The sequence below is a fragment of the Lepus europaeus genome, chromosome 16 (assembly GCF_033115175.1).
Source record: "Lepus europaeus isolate LE1 chromosome 16, mLepTim1.pri, whole genome shotgun sequence".
NCBI classification, from domain to species: Eukaryota; Metazoa; Chordata; class Mammalia; order Lagomorpha; family Leporidae; genus Lepus; species Lepus europaeus.
Window position 1 is genome coordinate 55,899,556 of NC_084842.1, and position 21,785 is coordinate 55,921,340.

The 21,785-nt window shown below is 40.9% G+C and overlaps 1 protein-coding gene across 2 annotated transcripts in view; it reads left to right on the forward strand.

Moving 5' to 3' along the window:
* Nucleotides 1–21,785, forward strand: part of ATP8A1 (ATPase phospholipid transporting 8A1) — a 257,106-nt gene that overhangs the window by 38,614 nt on the left and 196,707 nt on the right. The window contains exons 4-5 of one of the 2 annotated variants that reach the window (XM_062213046.1): nt 472–570; nt 6,536–6,581. In XM_062213046.1, coding sequence (XP_062069030.1) covers nt 472–570; nt 6,536–6,581 — 145 coding nt within the window. Of the gene's footprint in view, nt 1–471; nt 571–6,535; nt 6,582–21,785 lie in introns of those variants that run through there. The other variant, XM_062213047.1, reaches the window with a different exon arrangement.

Below are 21,785 nucleotides of genomic sequence, written 5' to 3' on the forward strand. Positions count from 1 at the left end.
TCTGAAAATTTGGATGTGTATCATTCAGCTCTTTCTTTTCCCTCCAAAGCATTGTTTATTATTTTAGTTTATAAGAAAAGAGGGAACATGGAGTACATATCATTTTCTGATTGCCGTCTTCCTTTAACATTTTGTGAGCATTTCCCTAGGTGTTCTCTCTGGTTCCAAAACATCATTTTAAATGGCTCTATGACATTTTAGTCTGTAGATACACGATTTATCATTTATTTCACCAACCCCTAACTGTGGGTGTTATTCCCGTATATTTACCAGCTAATCATGGAGCTAAGTAACATGCTCTTCCAGCTACTTATTAAAATCAAGCAAATTGCCTCACCAGTGTTAGTCTGCCAAGGTGGTAAAATCACTGCGGTACATTTTAGAAAGCACTTTGTCTTTGTCGTTTTTAAATTGACCATACCCTCTCTCTAGTTCTCATTGGATTTCTCTCGCTTGTTTTTCTTCAAATAGCAAATACCTGATGTATCACCAACTGGTCGCTACACAACACTGGTTCCTCTCCTATTTATTTTAGCTGTGGCAGCTATCAAAGAGATAATAGAAGATATTGTAAGTCTTTAACTCTTTTTCATAAGTCATTCTTTTTCTATACATTTGAGAATATTTGTTTCTTAAGTTATGTAATCGTTGGTAGAGACTATTTAAAATGCTCATTAAATATGCAAATGCATAGAATACATTCTTACTCCTGAAAGTAACTGCTGTTGATTTCTATGAGATTAATTTTGAGGAATGCTTATTGTAGTGTTCTGTTACATTTATAGTTTAGTCAGAAAACATATTAATTAAAATACAGTAGTTGACATGGAGAAGAAACTATACTTGAGCATTGTTTTAAGTTAAATGAAATAACCGCCCAGTTGTCTATATGTAAAAAAAAATTTATTTTTCATTTTAAATTTATATACCATAGGTTTTACCTTATCAAGTGCCTTTGATTCCTTTTTACTTTGTTTTTTCTTATTTTGTCTTATTTGCTTTCTTTTAAAAGCAAGTAACAGCAGTTTGGCTATTTTTATCATTCTCTAGTGGTAGAAAAAAGGGGAAGTCAGTTTCTCTTTTATAAAATAAATTCACCAAAATAAATTTAGACTTTCCCCCCTCTATCTTACCTATTCTTAAAATCTTGCTTGAGAAAGTCAATGTTTTGTTATATTTGTTTTTCTTTTTCTTTTCCCTATCCTTTTAAAATATTTACTTCTTTGGCTTTCTGAAATGATCTCTCAGGCCTTTGGGAAGTGAGATAGTAAAGCCAGAAAAAGCTGAGAAGCTGTTTAGAAAGCTCCAATTTAAAGGTTCACAAACATTAACATTACTTATGTAGCGAATCAAACCGGGACCTCATTAAGAAGGCATGAGACATAGCTTCACTAGACCCATTAGAACTGGGCTCGTTTAACATTTAGATCAGTCTACAAACATGCCAGTATCTAAGAGTGGGTGCAGAGGTGGTGTGTGTGTGTGTGTGTCTGTGTGTGGAAATGACATGCTTAATGGAACCACTAGCTGAGAAATTTGACTCTTTTTTCCTATCCTGCTGCTCACACACTTGTCATTCTTTAAATTATAGCTAGATTTTACACTTCTTGTAAGGGCTGGTTTTTACGATAACTTTGTCTCTTCTGTTCTTTATATACTCTTTTTTCTTTCTGTTGTTAACCTAATTTTCACTGTGCACCTGTTAATTACTAGCCATTGTGTTATTGTTTGGCAAATGTTTTTCTCATTTAATTTTCTCCATGATTTTGTGAAGTGGATTTTAACCCCAGTTAAAGGTAAGAATTCTGAGGCTTAGCTGGTTATGTAACTTGTCCAAGAAAGTGGTGGAATCAGAATCCCATCCATTCAGAGTTTAAGTTCCATGTACTTAGTCTATGTCCTTTACATTTGGTAAATCCTTTTACAGCCCTTTATCCCCATTTACAGATGAGGAGGGGGAGGCTAAGGGTGAGACAACTGTCCAAGGTCACACAGCTGGTAACTGGAGCTGCCAGATTCCAACAAGGCACTTGGGCCCCAGAGCCGCCCTATAATCTCTAAGCTTTCCCCCATCCACATCCCCTTCCCCTGCTTTTTTTTTTTTCTTTTTTTTTCTTTCTTTCTTTCTTTTTTTTTTTTTTTTTTTTTTTTTGACAGGCAGAGTGGACAGTGAGAGAGACAGAGAGAAAGGTCTTCCTTTGCCGTTGGTTCACCCTCCAGTGGCCGCCGTGGCCAGCGCACCGCGCTGATCCGATGGCAGGAGCCAGGTGCTTATCCTGGTCTCCCATGCAGGTGCAGGGCCCAAGTACTTGGGCCATCCTCCTCTGCTCTCCCTGGCCACAGCAGAGAGCTGGCCTGGAAGAGGGGCAACCGGGACAGAATCCGGCGCCCCGACTGGGACTAGAAACCGGTTTGCTGGCGCCGCAAGGCAGAGGATTAGCCTGTTGAGCCATGGCGCCAACATCCCTGCTTTTTTTAATCCCTGACAAAGTTATATGCTCTCAAGCTATGATTTCTAGGACCCTTATCTTTGAAAATACATGAGAAATTTTCTCAAGTTTATTTTTACAAAAAAAAAGTATTAACATAATACAGTGGAATACTACTAGAGCAGCTATTCAACCAGTCCATGAAGGATGCAATTCTAGTGTTATTAGGTATCATATTAAGCAGTTTTCCAGTGTTAAGAAATCGACTACAAGTTATAAGAGTTGTTCAATAAGAAGTTTATAACAAACTATAAATGATAGAGCACTTGAGCTGTTCTTCCCTAAGAAGGATAGAAAAATCAAATGATAGTTTAGGTAGCAGGCAAAGAGCTATCTTTATCAATAGTGAAAATAGACGTATCTTCATTCATGCAACATAAATATCTGAAGTACTAAGGCATCAGGCATTCATAAAAATATGTATTAGGATTTGTTAAACTTTGCTGCAGCAATAATCATGTCCCCATGTAAGTGGCTTAATACGTTATTTTTCACTCACTCAAAGACACTGCAGGTGGTTGTTGGGCTGGAGGGCAGGAGGTGCCCCTGCTCCGTGCAGTCAGGAATGCCTTCTGAATAAGGTTCTGCTGTGTTGAACGTTGGTGATCATCGTAGCAGGGAAGGGGAGAGGGAATGGAGCCCGCACTTCTGTGTTTTGACCTACAGATGGTTCATACTGCATCTGCTTATGGCCCAATTAGAACTAATGGCAAAGGGGAGATATTGTCTCAATGTCCATGGAAGTAGAGAACTCATTGTTGGTGAAGATGGGTAGTGTTTGCACCTGTAAATCAGTGAAAAAAACACAGCTTACATTCTAGTCAACCACTTTTATATTCTGTTAAACAACTGACTATGTTTTATCCCTGAAACTTTTAAAAATAAGAATTGCCTTCAGGTGAGATACTGAAAACTTGTCCACCACTGTACATTTTGGTGGTTTGGACATCTTAGCCTAATATGATTTCCTATTTTTATGTGCATGTAACATATGACATGCACACTACTTTACAATATTCAGAAATTGATGGAGAACTCTTTTTTTAAAAGCTACATCTTGTCAAATGTTCATTTCTTACAGGAAAGATCAAGACTATAACCTGTAGGAACCAATCCTGGGAATATGTTAGTAAAAGTAGCTACAGTGGAGCTGGCAGTCTAGTAGAGAAGATAAACATTAATAATCACAATGGACTATTAAGATAATAATTAACATACATGAAGTCTTTAGAATAGTGTCTAGTGTATGGTGAGCAGTGAGTAAATGTTACCTTGACTGTCATCATCCAAATATCCTTTTGGCTAATGGATTGGGAGGAAAACAGACTATTTGGAAGAGTATTCTAGTAAATAGTGTACATTATGAAGATATATTAGACTAAATGTTAGGAAGGATATGGAAAATATAAAAATTAATTCAACATGTATGACAAGCATTAACACCACCTAACATGCTATATAACCTACTTATTTTATTCATGATCTAAAACTCCAGTCACTAGAATGTAAGTCCCATGAGAGCAAGAGTTTTTTGTGTCTTGTTCATTGCTATAACCTCTGCAGTAGTAATAGGGCCTGGCACATAGGTGAGTGCTTTTAGTAAATACATAAATAAAGAGGTTGAGTAGGAGTGAGAGAACCATACAAGGATGGTTGTATGTGAGACAAGGACCGAATCTTGGGGACTGGGGTTGTAGGCTACCTTGTGGTCACAGTTTGAGATGCCTTTCAGACCATCCAGGAGAGATGTCAAGGGAGAAACTGGAGAGAACTGTGTGGGGTTCAGATGGAATCTTGTATGGTCCATATTTATGAATGGCTTATCATTGACACTGCGGGTATGAAAGAGTTGAACTTAGAGAAGGATGTGGAGTAAAGGGTGAGGAGTGCCAGGGGGTCTGTGTTGACAAATCCCTTCACTGAATAGCAGGCAAGCAGAGGAGATGCTGGGGTCACTGTACAAGTGAAAAACCTGGGCAATGATGTAAGAAGGAATGCCTAGGAAGCGGATGGCTTCCAGAATGAATGAGTGTCCAAAGTTCATGCGACTCTTTATAAAATGCAACGTATTGATGTACTGTCAATCAAATGTTGATAATACATGTTAAATAATTGATCAGCTCCCAGTGACACTAAATGAATTCTGATTGTAAGACAGTAAGAATAGTTTAAATCAGAGAATAACTTTATTCTTGTGAACTGTTAGTTTCAGAAGGAATTATGATACAGAGGTTAGATGCTATCTTTTTGTAGTCCCAAGCTGAAAATCTAGGTCCATCCTTATATTCAATGCACTTATTTCTTGACAAGTAACCTAATTTATTCTGTGATGGAAAGGTTGAAGAAAAAGCTGCTCCTGTGCAAGAATTCTCTGCAGGTGGAAAGTAATGTACAGGGTAGTTTTAGGTTTCACTAAGATTGAATTTCCTATTTGAAGAGGAATGTTTCACTAATTAGCTTTTATCTGTCTCCTTCAGTTGCAAATCTAACCAATGTTTGTGATAGCTGTGCATTATCTTATAAGTATCTGTTCTGCTCTGAATATCTAAATTTACCTTGGATCATTTTGTACCAACATTTATTTTAGATTACTTTTTAATTTTCTTGCCATATTTATTAATAAAAGATAATAAATATTTTAGTTTTACAATTATAAAATATTGTATACAGATACTACAAATTTAACATAACTGAAAACTCAGTATTTTCTAGCAAGTTGTGCTTACTTTTAGAAGCAATAGTAGAACTATTAAAAGTCTACAATAATACTCTTATTAACATTTCATACTAAGAAAGAATTGCAGTGTGTTTCTGCACATGGATGTGGCAGAAGTCATTTTCAGTGCTTCTCCCACACAGAGGCATTTTGGGTGCTGTATTTGCATCTTGTGCAGTTCAGTGGCTGATTGTTCAGAACAGAATTCAGGCTGCCAGCTGTTGTTCCACTGCTCTTGGGTGCTGCTGTCTCTTAGAGAAGTGTTGCTGATCCACCGTGCCACCCTTTCTCTTTGAGAGTTTTTCACACATGTGCTGTGATTCTGAAAACCATGTTTTCTTTCTCAAATGGAAAACTTGAGAACTCACTTATTTTACATGTGTTCCAACTCCTGTAATAGGTATGCACAGCTAATTTTGATCTTGGACTTGATGTGGTAGCATTTTTGAGCAGAGAGTTACTTGCACACAGCACATTTCTGCAACGTTAATGAAGTCTGGTGTGTTTGTTAGACTCAATGCTGTAAGTTTAGACAGAAGCTATGGAAAACCTCTAGTTGAACTGTAGAGAAGATAGTTTTCCCCTGGTCACTCCAATTCTCACCTTTCCCCTGAGCCCTGGTTTCTTTTTCTTACTGCTATGGAAACCTTAACTTGTGCAGCTCTTCAAACTGACCCACCTAGCCTCAGACTTTAACTCACCTGCTTACCGTTTAGTTTTGTAGATGCTTTGGAGAGGAAGGAGAATGGGATCCTATAATTTCATGGCTACAAGTGGTGGGTAGCCTATATGAGAGCAATGAAGAGAAGAGGCTATATGCAAATGGGAAAATAATTTCGTTCTAATCACTGACAGACTGCAGCACATCTTTAAATTACAGAGGGTGTACTCGGCTTAATTAGAAGATGAGTTTCATAAGCTGAAGCTGAAAATATTTCAATACCATTATTAAAAGGTAGTTATTATAGATAATTCTCTTGAGTAGTCTTTTTTTAAATGAATTATTTAAGCTAAAGAGTAAAAGTTGAAGCTTTCCTAGTATATTAAATTTTAATATTTTGAGCATCACAAATCAGTGTCCCCAGAAGAGGGTTCTGTGTGCAGAGACTGCACATGGTACTTTCAAGTTCAAGTTCCCAAGTGCCCCCTGATTCTTCACATCCCAACATCCCCACATCTCCTCTGAAGCATGTTTATAATATTGATATGAGTGTCAATGAATAAAAACCCTGAGAAACCCAAGTTAGAAGAAATCTCTATTTTGTTAGGAGTGCTGTTTTATTATCTTATTCACTTTTTCACAGTTGTTCTTTTTGCTTTTAAATTTTAGAAACGGCATAAAGCTGATAATGCAGTGAACAAGAAACAGACCCAAGGTAGGAATTTTACATATTATTTATCATATTTGCCAATTATATTGATAGTCCCATATACGCTTCACTTGGATGGAATGTAATTCAACTGAGAATACTGTGTATATCTTAACTTTTTGTTCCAGGGTAAATTGATTCTTGCTTTGTAGCATTTATTCTTATGGCACTTAAACTCACATTCAAGTGATTTACAGTGCTACTGCTTCTGAAAGGCAGTGTTTTAAGTGCCTTATAGCGATGTGCTCCCAGGGGATGCCTACAAAATCTGCAGTTATGTTGACAACATTAAGCGCTGTGATGTGCCTTTTTTTTTTTCTTTTTGATCTGTAGGTGTCACTCTGGAAAAGATGCATAGGAAATAATCAGATGAAATGTTACTTGGGTGAAAAGTGTGTTGGAAGCACTCTGAGTTCACTATATATGCAGGTGACATATGCCCTAGAAATAAAGAAAATGATGGACACAAGGCCAGCTTCTGGGGAGGGCCTGGCATTGGGCGTAGCTCTTTTGCTATGGGTCTCGTTTTGACGCAACCAAAAACTAAATGACCTCCATGACAACCCAATAAGCCATTGTGCACTCTGATTTTTAAATACTACTTTGAAACATGGAAAGCAGACTTCCTGTCCTATCTCTAAGCTTGCCCCTCTGAGGGTGTCATCTCGCTCTGAGGTTCTGTGATGTGACGAGGATCAGGGATGCCTGTCACCATTGCCTGGTCATTGGAAATCATGTTTTTATATTGCTGGTATTATTATGGGGCCCTATCGGAATGCCCTGCTGCTTTCTTACCATTAGAGGGTCTCTGCCTGCCACTCCAAGCCGTGCTCTGTGAGGCTCGTCCTTTGAGGAGGGAAAGGCTTTATTATTATTACTTGTAAGTAAGGAGTCAAAAGAGTCTCTCTTAAATCTGCCTCCCTGACTGAGGGCTTGGAGAAAGCTTTATAGATTACATAGGAGAAAACTGGTGTGCAGAAAAACCTGGCAGAGCACGTCCTGAATCAGGCCAGTGTGGAAAGATTGGCTTCCGGTTGCAGATCTCTGTGTTTAAGGGACCTCTCGTTTCTGAAATGTCTCCAGTGCACCCAGCTTCCAGCATTGCTGTGGCCTCTGGTTCCACCAGCTGGGTTTTCCTTCTGCATATGTCTAGGTTGTGTGATGAGGTTTTGTGCTCTGGGTCCCTTCCATGCATGTACAGCCATGTTCTAAAAAGCAGGAACTTTAAACAGTATGATCAGACCCATTGTTAATAATAACCTGCAATACAAAAAAAAAAAAAAAAAAAAAAAGGAAGCAGAACAAGAGGGTTTTGTGTTTAGAACATGAAGGGGAAACGCAATGAAAGAGCAGTCTGATATCAACTAATTCTCAGCAGAGGCCTTACCTGTCCATTTTTTATAAGTTGAGGAAGGTGCATGTACTAATTAACCTAAGAAATTTACAAAATATTTACCAAGATTATTATGGTAAATACAAAAAAGAAGTTATAGCCTAGTTGTTCAGTTATATATATAAAAAGACCCTTGGAAGCACAAGGTAAGAAATTATCACATGTAGAAGTCAAAGGGTTTAGGTTACACTATTTCAGTCTTGTTAGATTTTTTGCTCTAAATCTTGTTTCCCATGTCAGATGCTGGAGAACTTCAAAACGGGAAAGAATTGGCCAGCGCCGTGGCTTAACAGGCTAATCCTCCGCCTTGCGGCGCCGGCACACCGGGTTCTAGTCCTGGTCAGGGCGCCAGATTCTATCCCGGTTGCCCCTCTTCCAGTCCAGCTCTCTGCTATGGCCCGGGAAGGCAGTGGAGGATGGCCCAAGTGCTTGGGCCCTGCACCCCATGGGAGACCAGGAGAAGCACCTGGTTTCTGGCTTTGGATCAGCGCGGTGCGGCGGCCATTGGAGGGTGAACCAACAGCAAAGGAAGACCTTTCTCTCTCTCTGTCTGTCTCTCACTATCCACTCTGCCTGTAAAAAAAAAAAAAAAAAAAAAAAGGGAAAGAATTGTGTGGCGATCTTGAGTCTGAGGAGGACTTTGTGTAAGAAGATAGGAGTGGGGAAGATATTTACAAGTGGGCTGAAAGGGAACAGGAGGAAGAGGTCACCCTGAACCACAGAGTAAGAAGGTTTTGTTAAACCATTATCAGAGCGTGCGTAGAAAAGAGACTCCTCTCAGAGGGAAGCAAGCACATGGCTTATGAGGTAGGCTGTCGCGGGTGTAAGTGGTAGGTGTGTGAGGCAGCAGGTCAGTTACCCATGGGGCACCTGCATCCCCTATTGGTGTGGCTGATTTGAGTCCCAGCTGCTACACTTTCAATTTCACTTCTTCCTAATGTGCACCCTGGGAGATTGCAGGTGATGAGTCAAGTACATAGGTCATTGCTAGCCATATGAAAGGCCTGGATTGAGTTCCTGGCTCCTGACTTTGGCACCTGGCCCAACCTAGGCTGTTACAGGTATTTGAGGAGTGAAGCAACAGATGAAAGATCTCCTTGTATCTCTGTATCTCTCTACTTTGCAAATAAAATGTACCTTAATAATAATAATGTTTGAAAAGATGCTGGTTAAAATGTCTGCATGCCAACAAATATGGCTGAAGTGGTTGGGTCCCTGTCACCCATGTGGGAAACCTGACTGAGTTCCCAGATCCTGGTTTGATCCTGGCCAGCCCTAGCCTTTGTTGGCATTTGGGGAATGAGCCAATGAATGGGAGCACTGTCTCATGTCTGTGCTCTGTCTCCTCCTCTTCCTCTTTCCTTTTTCTCTTCTCTGTGCCTCTCAAATAAAGGGGAAAAAAGGGTGGACTAGGGTCAGATTTTCAAGGGACTCGAATGCCAAACCAAAGGGATTTCAACTTAACTTTAGTATACTGAGTAGTTGTTGAAGGTTTATCTGCCAGGAAGAGGATGAAGATTGCAGCTTAAGGACAGGGAACAGAATGAATCAGGGTATGGAGCTGTTAGAAGCCCAGAAACACAGCTGTTCCAGGAGCTTAGATGTGACAGGACACCATGGGGAATGAAAGGGAGTAGAAACCCAGATACGTCAATTCCTGGTTTTTTTTTGGCAAGATGAAGTTTTTTCACTTGTTGCCATACTACTAAGAATATTCAGTAGCAGTTTCTGAAACAAAAATATGCATTTTTTCCTAATTTATACTGTATTTTATAGCAGAAGGATCCTACTATAAGGACTGGCAGTTACTTATTTTCAATCCTAAATTGCAATGTCAGGCAGTATAGTTGAGATGTGGCTGTTATAGCCTGGATGATCTGAGGCCACTATTTCACATACTGACAGGTATTCTGAGTTTCTAGGTACACACCAACTTCCAAAAATACTCCCTTTCATTAACATTCAGAGCAAATACTTGTTCTTGGCTACCAATCATGGTTTTCCAATTTCCTTCAGGGGTTAACAAGATTAGCTTTATGATTAAAAATGATGGTGGGGGGAAGTATATATAAACCTTCTTTCAAAAATAAAGTATTACAGCTTAACATCTAAAAAAACTTCAAGTTGTAATCAGAAGAATACTTGAAAATAACATATTGTGAAGAAATTATGGTTTTTATGTTTTTTAGGTTAACGTTCACAATTGTTTTCTGAAAATAGTATCTTTTGTTTTTTTGCCTGATTTGGGTTTAGACTGTCCTCTTGGCTCCGCAGTTGATAGGAAATAATAAAAATGTAAAGCCATCTGTTGTCATTAGACCAGAATGAAATTCTATTTGCTTTCCTGAATTGAGGCAGCCATGGGTGTGTAGAAGTGGGAAGAGGGGTATTTTTGACAGGTAGTTACTTTTTGAAAGGCATTTGAAGTATTACTTAAATTTTCATTTTTCTGGATGTTTACCAAGACCACAAAATGTGGAAAAGATATCTTTCCTTCATTCAAATAGTAACATTCTCTCTTCTTAGAGAAACAAGTATTTTCTTTCCTGATTTTCCATGAGGCATTACAGAGTAGCTTTCTTCCTCTGTCATTCATTCTCCTAGCAGTTTCAGGAATATAAATTACTAATTTCATTTCCAGTATTCTCAGCCATTTAACTATAGACTAGTGCCTGCCTGGTGCCTCATTTTCACCAATTACCAAATTCAATCATAGATCAAATTTTGGATTTTGGACCTCACTCAGAACTTCACACATAGGCTTTACCCTTGAGCCTGTTACCACCACTACTGTGGGAAACAAGCCAATTCTTGCCCTGGAGATTTCTAACTGGGTTAGGTATATGGTACAGTGGCCTGGCAGATGCAAAATAGTATATTGGTTTCCAAGAACCTAGTTGCAGTGGGGAAGCCGGAGTACATAGATGCTGGAAATCCTAGGGGTGTTTATGAGCCTTGGTCAGTTTTGTCTACTCCTCCCAAAGAATTGTGGCTGCCTCTCTTTGCTCCTGTTTTTGGGTGTGATGGCTTGTATAGACTAGATAAGAACACTGCAAAGGGCAGGTCTAACTGTTTTCTGTATTTGTGTGCCCAGTATCTCTCAGCCTGGGGTCTTGTCTTAACAGATACACTAAACATGCAGAGAAAGTGAATGGTAAACAACTACACTCCAGACAAATTCCTGAGTATAGATAAGGAAATATCAAAAGGCCCTGATGAAATACTAGTGTGTCAAAGTCCTCGCCTCTTCTCTGCCTCCCGTGTCGAAGTCCTGAATTCACCATTGTAACCTTTCTCTGCCTCTGGTGAACACAGTGCTATTCCCCCTTCCCACGGCCATATTCAGAATGCACCAGTTTTCCTTCTTGCAGTTCTTCATTGTCTCCACTTTTTTCTTTGTTTGAACTCAATTTTTGACATAACATACCCTCCTCCACGTGTCTACACGTACATTCGAGACACCCTTGCATTGTTTTCCCTGAACTGGGTTGTTATAAGTTTGTTATTGCTGTTCTATGTAAATGAAAGCCAGTCCTCATAAGAATTTTCCGTAGTGGTTACATTCGTTCTCTTTTCAAATGGCAAGTGCATGCTTTCCTCCTCTTTTATAAGATGCTGTTACAACTAGCCTGCCAAAACTGCAAGTGGAATGACAGTTCCACATAACATCACAAAGGCAAGGCCCTGGAAAGCGTGGCATTCCCGTGCAGAAGCTAAGTGTTGGGGAAGTTTTTTAAATGCCTCCTAGTGAATGGATGTGCTTTTCAAAAACCCCGGTTTTGGATATATTTCCTGAGGGGTGATATGGGTTCCTTGTGCAGGTGTGGGAGATAGGACCTTGGTGTCTGGCATGCTATCCATCCCCTGGCTTGCTGCTGTAGTTGAAGGAGGGCCAGCATGACTACAGTTAGCTGTGTAACACTTTGTTTTGTTATGGTAGTAGGTAGTCTACTACATGAGAATACTTGTTAGTTTAATGAGGCAGTGTTGCTATGTAGTAATTTTTAGAAAAGGCAACATGAAATTCTTTTAAACTAGGTACAGAGCTACAAATAATAAGTGTACTCCCCTCCACCTGTTATGAGGAGGCCCCCATAACTACATTGGGCTGCTCTGGAGGAGAACTGAGTGGGTTGGTTGTGGCTGATAGCCATTAACGATTCTGCTTCCCCATGTGTATTTCTCAAGTAAATCATTTCACCTTTAAATGTCCATGGACAAAAGTGTTGAGTTTAGTGTGGGTTGAATGTGTTGCAGAGTGTTAAGTCTGAAATAATCCACTAACAGGGCTGAGTCCATCTGGTTAAATTTATGTCAGTGCTGTGCAATGGAGTGTTTCATGCTAAGGGACTTAAAATAGCATCACCTTCCTTATGTATTGAAAAGAAGAGTGCATTGCCTTTTTGTCTCCCTGGAGGTCCCCCACCTGATTCACCATACCCTGCCACATGTTAGAGTGTGTCGGGGAGCCAGCGTTGTGGCATAGCAAGTAAAGCTGTCAGGTGACTGGGATAAAGCTCCCAGGCTCCTGGCTTCAGCCTGGCACAGTGAAGAGTGAACCAGTGGATGGGAGATATTCTTTCTCTCTCTCTATCTCCTCTCCCCCCCCCCTTTCTCTCTGTAACTCTGCCTTTCAAAGTAAATTAATCTTTTTTAAAAAGTGCATCAGCTTCTCAGTGAAGGGTTCTTAGTACTGTTTCCGTGATCCTGGCATTGAACAGATGCAAGGACTAAATGACTCCAGATGCCTAAAACATGTTCAGTACCTTCATTTTCTCCATTTCTTCATTATTTGAACTCAATTTTTAACATAACATACATTTTGGCACTTTCAAATTACTGCAAGAACAGGATTGTATACATTGAACTGATTAGTTCTGTTCCACACTAGCTTGAGACGGAAGGGAGAAATTTACTTATGGGAAAATACCATCTTTTCCGTTGTCCTATAAATAAAAGCTGCACACAAAAGAGCAAAACCCACTGGGGAAATTTAGGAAATAGTTACAGTGAAAAAGGCCTGATTTGGGGCTTGGCTTTTGGTTTTGCTCTTGGTTTCATTTCCTACATGTGCATGCCTCACTCACTTTGTCTTTCGTTATTTTTTTTTTTTTAATTTAAAGCAGGTATTCCAGTATCAAGGGTATTTTCCTCCCATTTTTTTACCAAAACCCAAATAAATTGCTTTTCAAGATTTCCTGGAGAAAGCAGGTGTGATTCAAAGTTAAAACATTTGTTCTTTCACTTCAGAAAGTCTCTATTGAACATTTCCTTGTGCAGAAAAATGCTGAGAAGTCTCTTCATTCTTGCCCTTATAATTAGATAGGGAAGATACGACACAGACTGATACAGTAATGCAAGGGGGTGGGGGGAAGAGGGATGAAAGGCCAAATGAGGGCGATGAGGATTCAGAAGTGTCCTGTGAGAGGTTTGTGAAGGGTGAGTGGAAGTTCAGAAGCAGAGAGGCTGGGGCGGTACCTGTGGGTGACCCAGGAGGGAGAATTATTTGAGGATGCTTCGGAAGGTATGTGGAAACTGTGTTTTGGGGGAAAAGGGTGCATGAATCACAAAATTTTGGCACCAAATTAAACTTGTCTTTTCATTCCATTTTTCCACAAACTTTTTTTTTTTTTTTTTTTGGACAGAGTTTTGACAGTGAGAGAGAGAGAGAGAGAGAAAGAAAGAGAAAGGTCTTCCTTCTGCTGGTTCACCCCCAAGAGGGCTGCTACAGCCAGAGCTACGCCGATCCGAAGCCAGGAGCCAGGTGCTTCTTCCTGGTATCCCATGTGGGTGCAGGGGCCCAAGCACTTGGGCCATCCTCCACTGCCTTCTCAGGCCACAGCAGAGAGCTGGACTGGAAGAGGTGCAACCAGGACTAGAACCCGGTGCCCATATGGGATGCCGGCGCCCCAGGCAGAGGATTAACCAAGTGAGCCACGGCGCCAGCCCCCACAAAGTTTTTAAGAACCCTCATAGAAACAATACTTTAGAACTGGGAAGACATGAGATGTGTTCTGGGATGAGCAAACGGTCTATTTGGCAAGAGCACAGAATACATGTCAGGGAGCAAAAGAAGCAGGGACAGGAAGGCAAGTTAGGGTCACCGTTAGGAAGCTTTTGAAAGTCAAGGTGTGAAGCTTGGAGGCCATGCTAGAGGGTGTGGATGGTCTGTGTGCGGAGGGGCCAGGGAGAGGCACAGAAAGAAACTGAGTTTTGATTAATTAGGGAGGAGATTGAAGGTGGAGACAATGGGAAGCAGAGAGTGGATGGATCCAATGGGACTTGGGGGAAGGAGGGCAAACTCATTACCCAGCGCTGCTACTTAGAAGAGGAGCAAGGGTGGGCATTTTGTGCAGTGGTTAGGCCACTGTCTGGGTACCTGCATTCCATATCAGAGGGCCTGGGTTTGAGTCCCAGCTCCACTGTCCACTCAGGCTTCCTCAAGTGCTCACTCTGAGAGGCTGCAGGTGGTAACTTTGCCACCCTCATAGGAAACCTGGATTGAATTCCTGGCTCCTGGATTCAGCCTGGTCCAGCACTGGCTGTTATGAACATTTAGGGAATGAACCAGGGGATGGGAGAGCTCTCTGAGTCTCTCAGTCTGTCTCTTTCTCTGTCTTTCAAATTTATTTAAAAAAAAACTAAAATAGGATGAGGACCAAGGCGCCCACTTAATCTGGCATTTAAATTCTTAATTTTTCCTAACTAGAGTTCCAGTTCTTAACTGAAGAGTGTTTATGGAACTGTGAAAACTGAAGCCAGATTGCAAGGGATTATGGAATGATTCATTGGTGATACCGTGGAGAGAGATTTTTCTTTGAAGAAATTTCTCAATTAAGAGAAAAGTGAATGATTCATGACTCTGAGCAGGAATAAGGGAAAGCATTTTGAGAAGAGGGAATTGCTGGGCGCTATATTCTGACCACGTCAGACACACACACACACACACACACCAGAATCCCCTGGTGGGCTCCCAGCTCCTGGAGGGGAAGGGGCTTCTCAACGCTGCTGGAGCTGCTGGCGAGGGGCCACATTTTCAAGGCCATCACTAAACGTTTTATAGATGAGTTGATAGAGGCCGCATAAGCCGATTAGATACCACTCTGTATAACTTAGCCAATGAGGAATGAGTGCCGGGAAGTTTTCCGACACTTGTGGTTTGGCCACACATGTGGTGGTTCTGTTTGACCTTTGTAGGCAAGTTTACACAAAAGGCTTTTGTGCGGTGTCAGTCTGTGGACCACAGTGAGGATTTTGCCCTAAAACTGTCTTTGGAAGCAGGAGTCCACCTAGTGTACGCATTCATGCTTTCGTGTGGGTCTGTTGGTGTTCCTTCCTTGCCCAGCTGGGAAGCTGAACTGGGCTGCATTCTCACCTCCCTGCAGCGCCCTGCCTTTGCTACACTTTCTGGGTCCTCTGTGATGTTGGTGGTGCCATCGGCCCTGTGAATGAGTTTCTTTGTTGCCCACAGGTGAATTAACTTGGTTGCTGTGGACCAGCACTGCAGTCGCATCCCCTGTGGCAGACCATCTGATTCGGGTTTGGGGGGTGGGGTGACAAGCTTCTCCTCCAGAGCTTCGCTTCCAGTGTCAGTGAGCGCTGCACCTGAGCAGGGTTGACTTGAGTCTTGAGAGAGGGCTACTTCCTGCAGGGCCTTGGATTCAGGCATTCCCAAGGTAGCTAACAGAATGTTTTCATCTCAAAAAAGAAACTCATTGCAACAAAGCTGTTAACTAGTATCCTGCTAAGCAAAAACAGGTTAAATTTGAAGTATTTGTTTGAAGTCTTCCCATGCATACTGTCAGAGTAATTAAAGGTGTGAGGAAACTGTAGCAGGTGTGTAGGGATGAAAAAGCAGAGAAGTAGAGGAGTTTTGTCGTTGCAAGAGTGAGCTGTTGAAGTACCCTGCACCTGCCCTTCTGGCCTTTCTATCCTACCTCACTCTCTTCATGGGCATCCCTAGTCCGGTACTTGGTGACTCAAGTCTGCCCTCAAGCTTTAGACCCAGAGAAGAGGCTCTGTTCCTTTTGTCCAAGAAAACCAAGCCTCCACAAAGGACGAGACACTGCTACTTGCTTTCTCTAAACCTGGTTGGAGCTGGGTCAGAGGAGGCCACTGATTAAAAATAGCGAGGTTGCTATTTCAGTCACCAGCATACTACATGTGGTAATGTTTATTTTAATTGTTCTAAGGCTTGGATGTTTCAAAAGCAAGTCAACAATCAATTACGTGATTGACTTGTATCTTTAACCAGTGTTCAAGTCTTGATTTGTACAGTTTTTTTCAATGTTGTGAGTTAATTTTTAACTTCACCGGAATTCTGTGTTGCTCTCTATATCCTAAGATGGGTCTAACCTCAAGTTTCTAGCTGTGTAATCCCTTCCCTTCTTGCTGTCTTCTTGTTTTGTATTTCAAGAAGAGAATAAATGGGGGTAGGAATAGAAACGTGTCCTCATTTCTAACAAGCTTCAAATGTTACAGTTGTGGCAGACCCATGCAACAAGTATTGAGTAGCAAGATTTTGTGAAATTTCCCGATATCTCACTCTGTTTACTTAGGATTCTAACTCAGTACAGGGACATTAAGGTAATTTACTCCTTGCCTAATCCAAGTGCTGCAGCACTTGGAATACATACCAGATATACCAAATAATGCTTCAGAATACATACCAAATATTCACCACATTGACAGAATTCAAGTGAATGGTAACAATTTGTGCTTGTCTGGGTTTCTAGTCCTGTGATTACATTGCTAGTGAGATTATGTTTTATTGTAGGTTCTTAGGGAGTTAATCTGATTGTATTTGATAAAAGTACAGATGAAAACACCGTGGAGTCAATAGCATTCTTTTTAGGGATTCTCTCTTACAGGATACAATTGTGTGACTATACTTCAGTGTTTTCTGTAGGAGTAGGGAAAAAAAAGTGGAACTTGAACTCTCTTTTTTTATTTTTTTTATTTTTTTTTTAATGAGTGTATTTTTCGTAGATACAACTTTAGGAATACAGTAGTTCTTTCCTCCATACCCACTCTCCCCCCCACCAACTCTCATCCCACCTCCTTCTCCCTCTCCCATCTTCTTCATTGTGGTTCATTTTTAGTTTGACTTTATATACCAGAGGACCAACTCCATGATAAGCATAGACTTCAACAGTTGGCACCCATGCACACACACAACATATAGAGTACAGTTTGGGAGCAAAATTTGCAGTCAATTCTCATAGTACAACTCATTAGGGACAGAGGTTGAACTTTCCTTCAGGGGGAGGAGAGCTGACTGCATGACGATACAACTGTCATGTAAAATAGCCACATGTGCTGGGCTGGATAGCTCTGTGCTTATCTCTGCAACACCTGGAAGTGTGATGCTAAGCCCAGGCCAAGATAAGGACAAGATGAACTAGCTGGTGATTTATTTATAAGATGCTGTTTAAAGTTTGAAAGTCCCCTGGAGGTACAGACTGGTTTCTCTACTTACTTTTAGGGTATATATAAATTCATGTCTTACCTAGTGAAACTAGTTACACAGTCTGGGTAATTAGCTAGAAAGAGTGCTTAAAAGACCACATGAGAACCCAGTCCAGGCCTCTCCAACACAAGGATTTCTTGTCCATATCATGGAAGTTCCAAATCCACATACTGGGTGAATGAGAAAAAGACCCTGGCAAGTACTTAGGAATTGCTCAGACCCCTGGTCTTTCCTGGACTTTTATTTTCCTGCTGTAGCACATCCTTACCAGTGACTAAAGCCTTTTGTGAATGCATCCTGTGTAGTTTTTTGAGTCCATTCATTTATCTCACCCCCTTGTAATTGACATGCATTGGAGTATTTTTCAAAAATGAGTTTAATCTCTATGCTTTGCCCTTTTGAAGTATTTAAGGTCTGTTAAGTAGAAAATCATGTTGCAGAGAAGTAAATTTTTAAAAGGAATGAAAATATGCAGATGTTATGTTTGTCTAGAGGAAAGGAGTATGTGGGTATAGCAGTTAATATTCCTTTGAGAAAGCTGGAAACATGTATTAATTTTGTAGTTTGATAGAAAACACAGTTAACTGATTATGTACTTAACAGTTTCCTAAATGTGCCAATTTTTGAAGCAGAGCACATTTTTTAAAAATATTTATTAATTTATTTATTTGAAAGGCAGAGAAGGATAGAGCGAGATTTTCCATTGCTAGTTCACTCCCCAAATGGCTGCAATGGCTAGGACTGGGTCAGACTGAAACCAGGAGCTAGGAGTTTCTTCTCGTCTTCTACATGGGTGCAGGGGCAGCAGCAGGCACTTGGGCCATCGTCCACTGCTTTCCCAGGCTTGGATCACAAGTGGAAAAGCCTATGCTTGAACCAGGGCCATATGGGATGCCAATGCTGTAGGCCACAGTTTTAACCCTCTGAGCCACAATGCTAGCCCCAGTAGGACACATTTTGCAATGTATCTCTTCAATACTATGTTGAGAGGTAATGTTTGGGTGGAAAGTAAAAGAATGTATCATATACCTGGAGGAAGAAATCCATGAAAAGTTGGTTGGGGCAAAAAGGCCCAAATGAAGAAAGAAAAAATCAGGATAAGGTTGAAAGGAAGTGAGCAGGTACAGAGAATAGAGATGGGATGTGCATTTGGAGGGCAATTTTCAGTGTTTGTCCATGAAAGTGCTGCTGTCTTCCCCATCGTTGTTGGAGGGACAGTTTTCTGACATGGGCTATTGAGACTGAGAAGCATGTGGTAACACTTGTGTTCAGTGGAGCCCGGTAGAGTGGGTCAGGGCTATTTTAAGATGTGAACTAGCAAACATCTGCAAAGTATCAGCTGGTCAAGTAGGGCTAGTTTAGATTACAGAGCTGGAAGGAGTGAACCTGAGCTGACATCATATTAGTGCACCTCATGGTTACATAACCTTTTCCAACTGCTTACTCTGGAAATCATCTGACTAACTTATAAAACTGAGAAGGAAGTCTATTTAAAGCAACTGTTTAGTAGTTCATTGGGCTCTTCTTATATAGCTGTTTTTACTCAGTTATAATCCACATATCACCAAGTATACCATTCTGATATATACCACATAGCTCAATGGTTATCAGCATGTGCAGAGTTATACACCCTTTTCCTAAGAGTAATCACATAATTACCATTACCTAAATCCAGGGTGTCAACACAATGTCCCCTGCAAGAGTGATATTATGGGACTGGAAGCCTGGTGCAGTGGGTTAAGCCACCATCTGCAATGCTGGCACCCCATATGGGTGCCAGTTCATTCCCAGCTGCTCCACTTCTGATCCAGCTCTATGGTAATGCCCTGGGAAAAGCAGCAGAAGATGGGCCAAGTGCTTGGGTCCCTGCCACCAATGTGGGAGACCCAGAAGAAGCTTCTGGCTCCTGACTCCAGCCTGGCTCAGCTCTCGCTGTTGCAGCCATCTAGAAAGTAAACCAGTGAATGGATGATCCCTCTCTCTTTGTCTCTTCCTCTCTCTCTCTAACTCTGACTTTCAAAATAAGTAAATAATTCTTTTTTTTTTTAAAGGAGTGGTATTAAAGCTGAGATCTGGGGAGTGGAGTCGTGGTGCAGCAGGTTACATGCCTGGGATGCTGACAACCTGTATCAGAGTGCCCGTTCAAATCCCTACTCTTCACTTCTGATCCAACTTCCTGCTAATGCATCTAAGAAAACAGCAGTTGATGACCCAAATGTCTGGGTCCCTGCCACCCCGATGGGAGACCTGGATGGATTTCTTGGGTCCTAGTTTCACCCTGGCCTAACCCTGGCTCTTGGATGCATTTGGGAAGTGAGTCAGTGGTAGCAGGTTTCTTTCTCTCTCTCTCTCTCTCTCTCTCTCTCTCTCTCTCTCTGTCTCTCTCTGTGTGCGTGTGTGTCACTCTGCCATTCAAATAAATAATCTTTTAAAAAACTAAGATATGAAGAATATGTACAGATACAGAAGATGAGTGGAAAGAGTATTCCAGTTATTGAAGCATGTGCAAAGGATTTGAGGTAAAACTAAGTGTGGCACTTTCACCATAAAGAATGTTGGGAATGGAGTTGCAGGGGAAATGGCAAGAGGGCATGATAGGGAGTAGGGAGGACCTGTGCAAAAGACCCTGTGAATATTTTGGAGTTATTTTACGAGAATAGGGGAGCCAGTTGAAGAGGCTTGAAAAAAGGTGACCTCATTGTGTGTGTGTGTGTGGTGTGTATGAACTGTTATATAACATATATGTAAAATCATTATATCTACCTTGTAGAAACTAAATTTTAAAAAGATCAATAATGAGTTCAGGAAAGTAATGTTGGGGCTAACACATATCTTGAGTTGTAAGATGATGGTTGCTTGAACTGGGAATGCTGGTCTTGGTGATAGTGAAGGAGATTTTAAAATATTAGCAGAATTTGAGATTCTTGGGGCATCTCAACATAAATAGGACATTTTTGTAGTAAAAATTATTCCAGATTTTATAAGACTTTTTGTATACTAGCAGAAGCATTTAAAAATAAAGATATGAAGAATGAAGCATATGAGCAATAAAACTGCCCCAGATAATAACATAGCATTGGTAGCAAAAGCAAAATAGAAATTATATTGCTTAAAAAGAGCTGCTTCAAAAAGGCAGCATAAAAACCATATCCAAAGGCCAGCATTATAGCGTAAATGGGTTAAGCTGCTGCCTACAATGCTGGTATACCATATGTACACCAGTTTGAGTCCTGGATGTTCCACTTCCAATCTAGCTCCCTACTAATGCACCTGGGAAAGCAGCAGAGGATGACCCAAATCCTTGGTTCCCTGTACCCACATAGGAGACCCACATGAAGCTCCTGGCTCCTGGCTCCTGGCTCCTGGCTCCTGGCTTCAGCCTGTCCCAGCCCTGGTTGTTGTGGCCATTTGGGGGTGAACTAGCAAACGGAAGGTCTCTCTCTCTTTCTCTCTCTCTCTCTGTAACTCTACCTTTCAAATAAAAATATTTTAAAAAGGAACATACTCAAACTAGCAAGTGAGTTTAATAAAGTTACAAGAAGTCAAAATCACTATAGGTAAGCTTAATGCAATTCTGTATACTACCAATCACCAATTAAAAATAGAATAAAAAATACCATTTTTAATAGTAAGAAATAAACATCCAATATCAAGAAATAAAGCTAATGAAAAATCCATTTACTAAAACCTATAACACATACCTGAGAAATTAATAAAGACATAAATAAATGGACAGATATAATTTGTCCATGAATTGGAAGATAACTTGAGGCCAGCGCTGCGGCTCACTTGGCTAATCATCCGCCTGTGGTGCCGTCACCCTGGGTTCTAGTCCCGATTGGGGCACTGGTTCTGTCCCGGTTGCTCCTCTTCCAGTCCAGCTCTCTGCTGTGGCCCAGGTAGGCAGTGGAGGATGGCCCAAGTGCTTGGGCCCTGCACCTGCATGGGAGACCAGGAGGAAGCACCTGGCTCCTGGCTTCTGATTGGTGCAGCACGTCTGCCATAGCGGCCATTTGGGGGGTGGGCCAACGGAAGGAAGACCTTTCTCTCTCTCTCTCTCTCTCTCACTCTCACTGTCTAACTCTGCCTGTCAAAAAAATAAAAAAGTAAATAAATTTAAAAAAAGAAAGATAACTTGAGCATCAAATTAAATTCCAAGAAGTTTGTGTGTGTGTGTGTGTGTGTTCTGTTCTAAGACATTTGGATTCTAAAATTTATATGGAAGTGCAAATGTCTTAGAATGGTCAAAATAATAGTGGAAAAAAAAAAAACACAGTTGAAAGACTTATACTACCTAATTCTAAGACTTTAATTGTTATACTATCAAGATGGTATATAGTAGAGATAT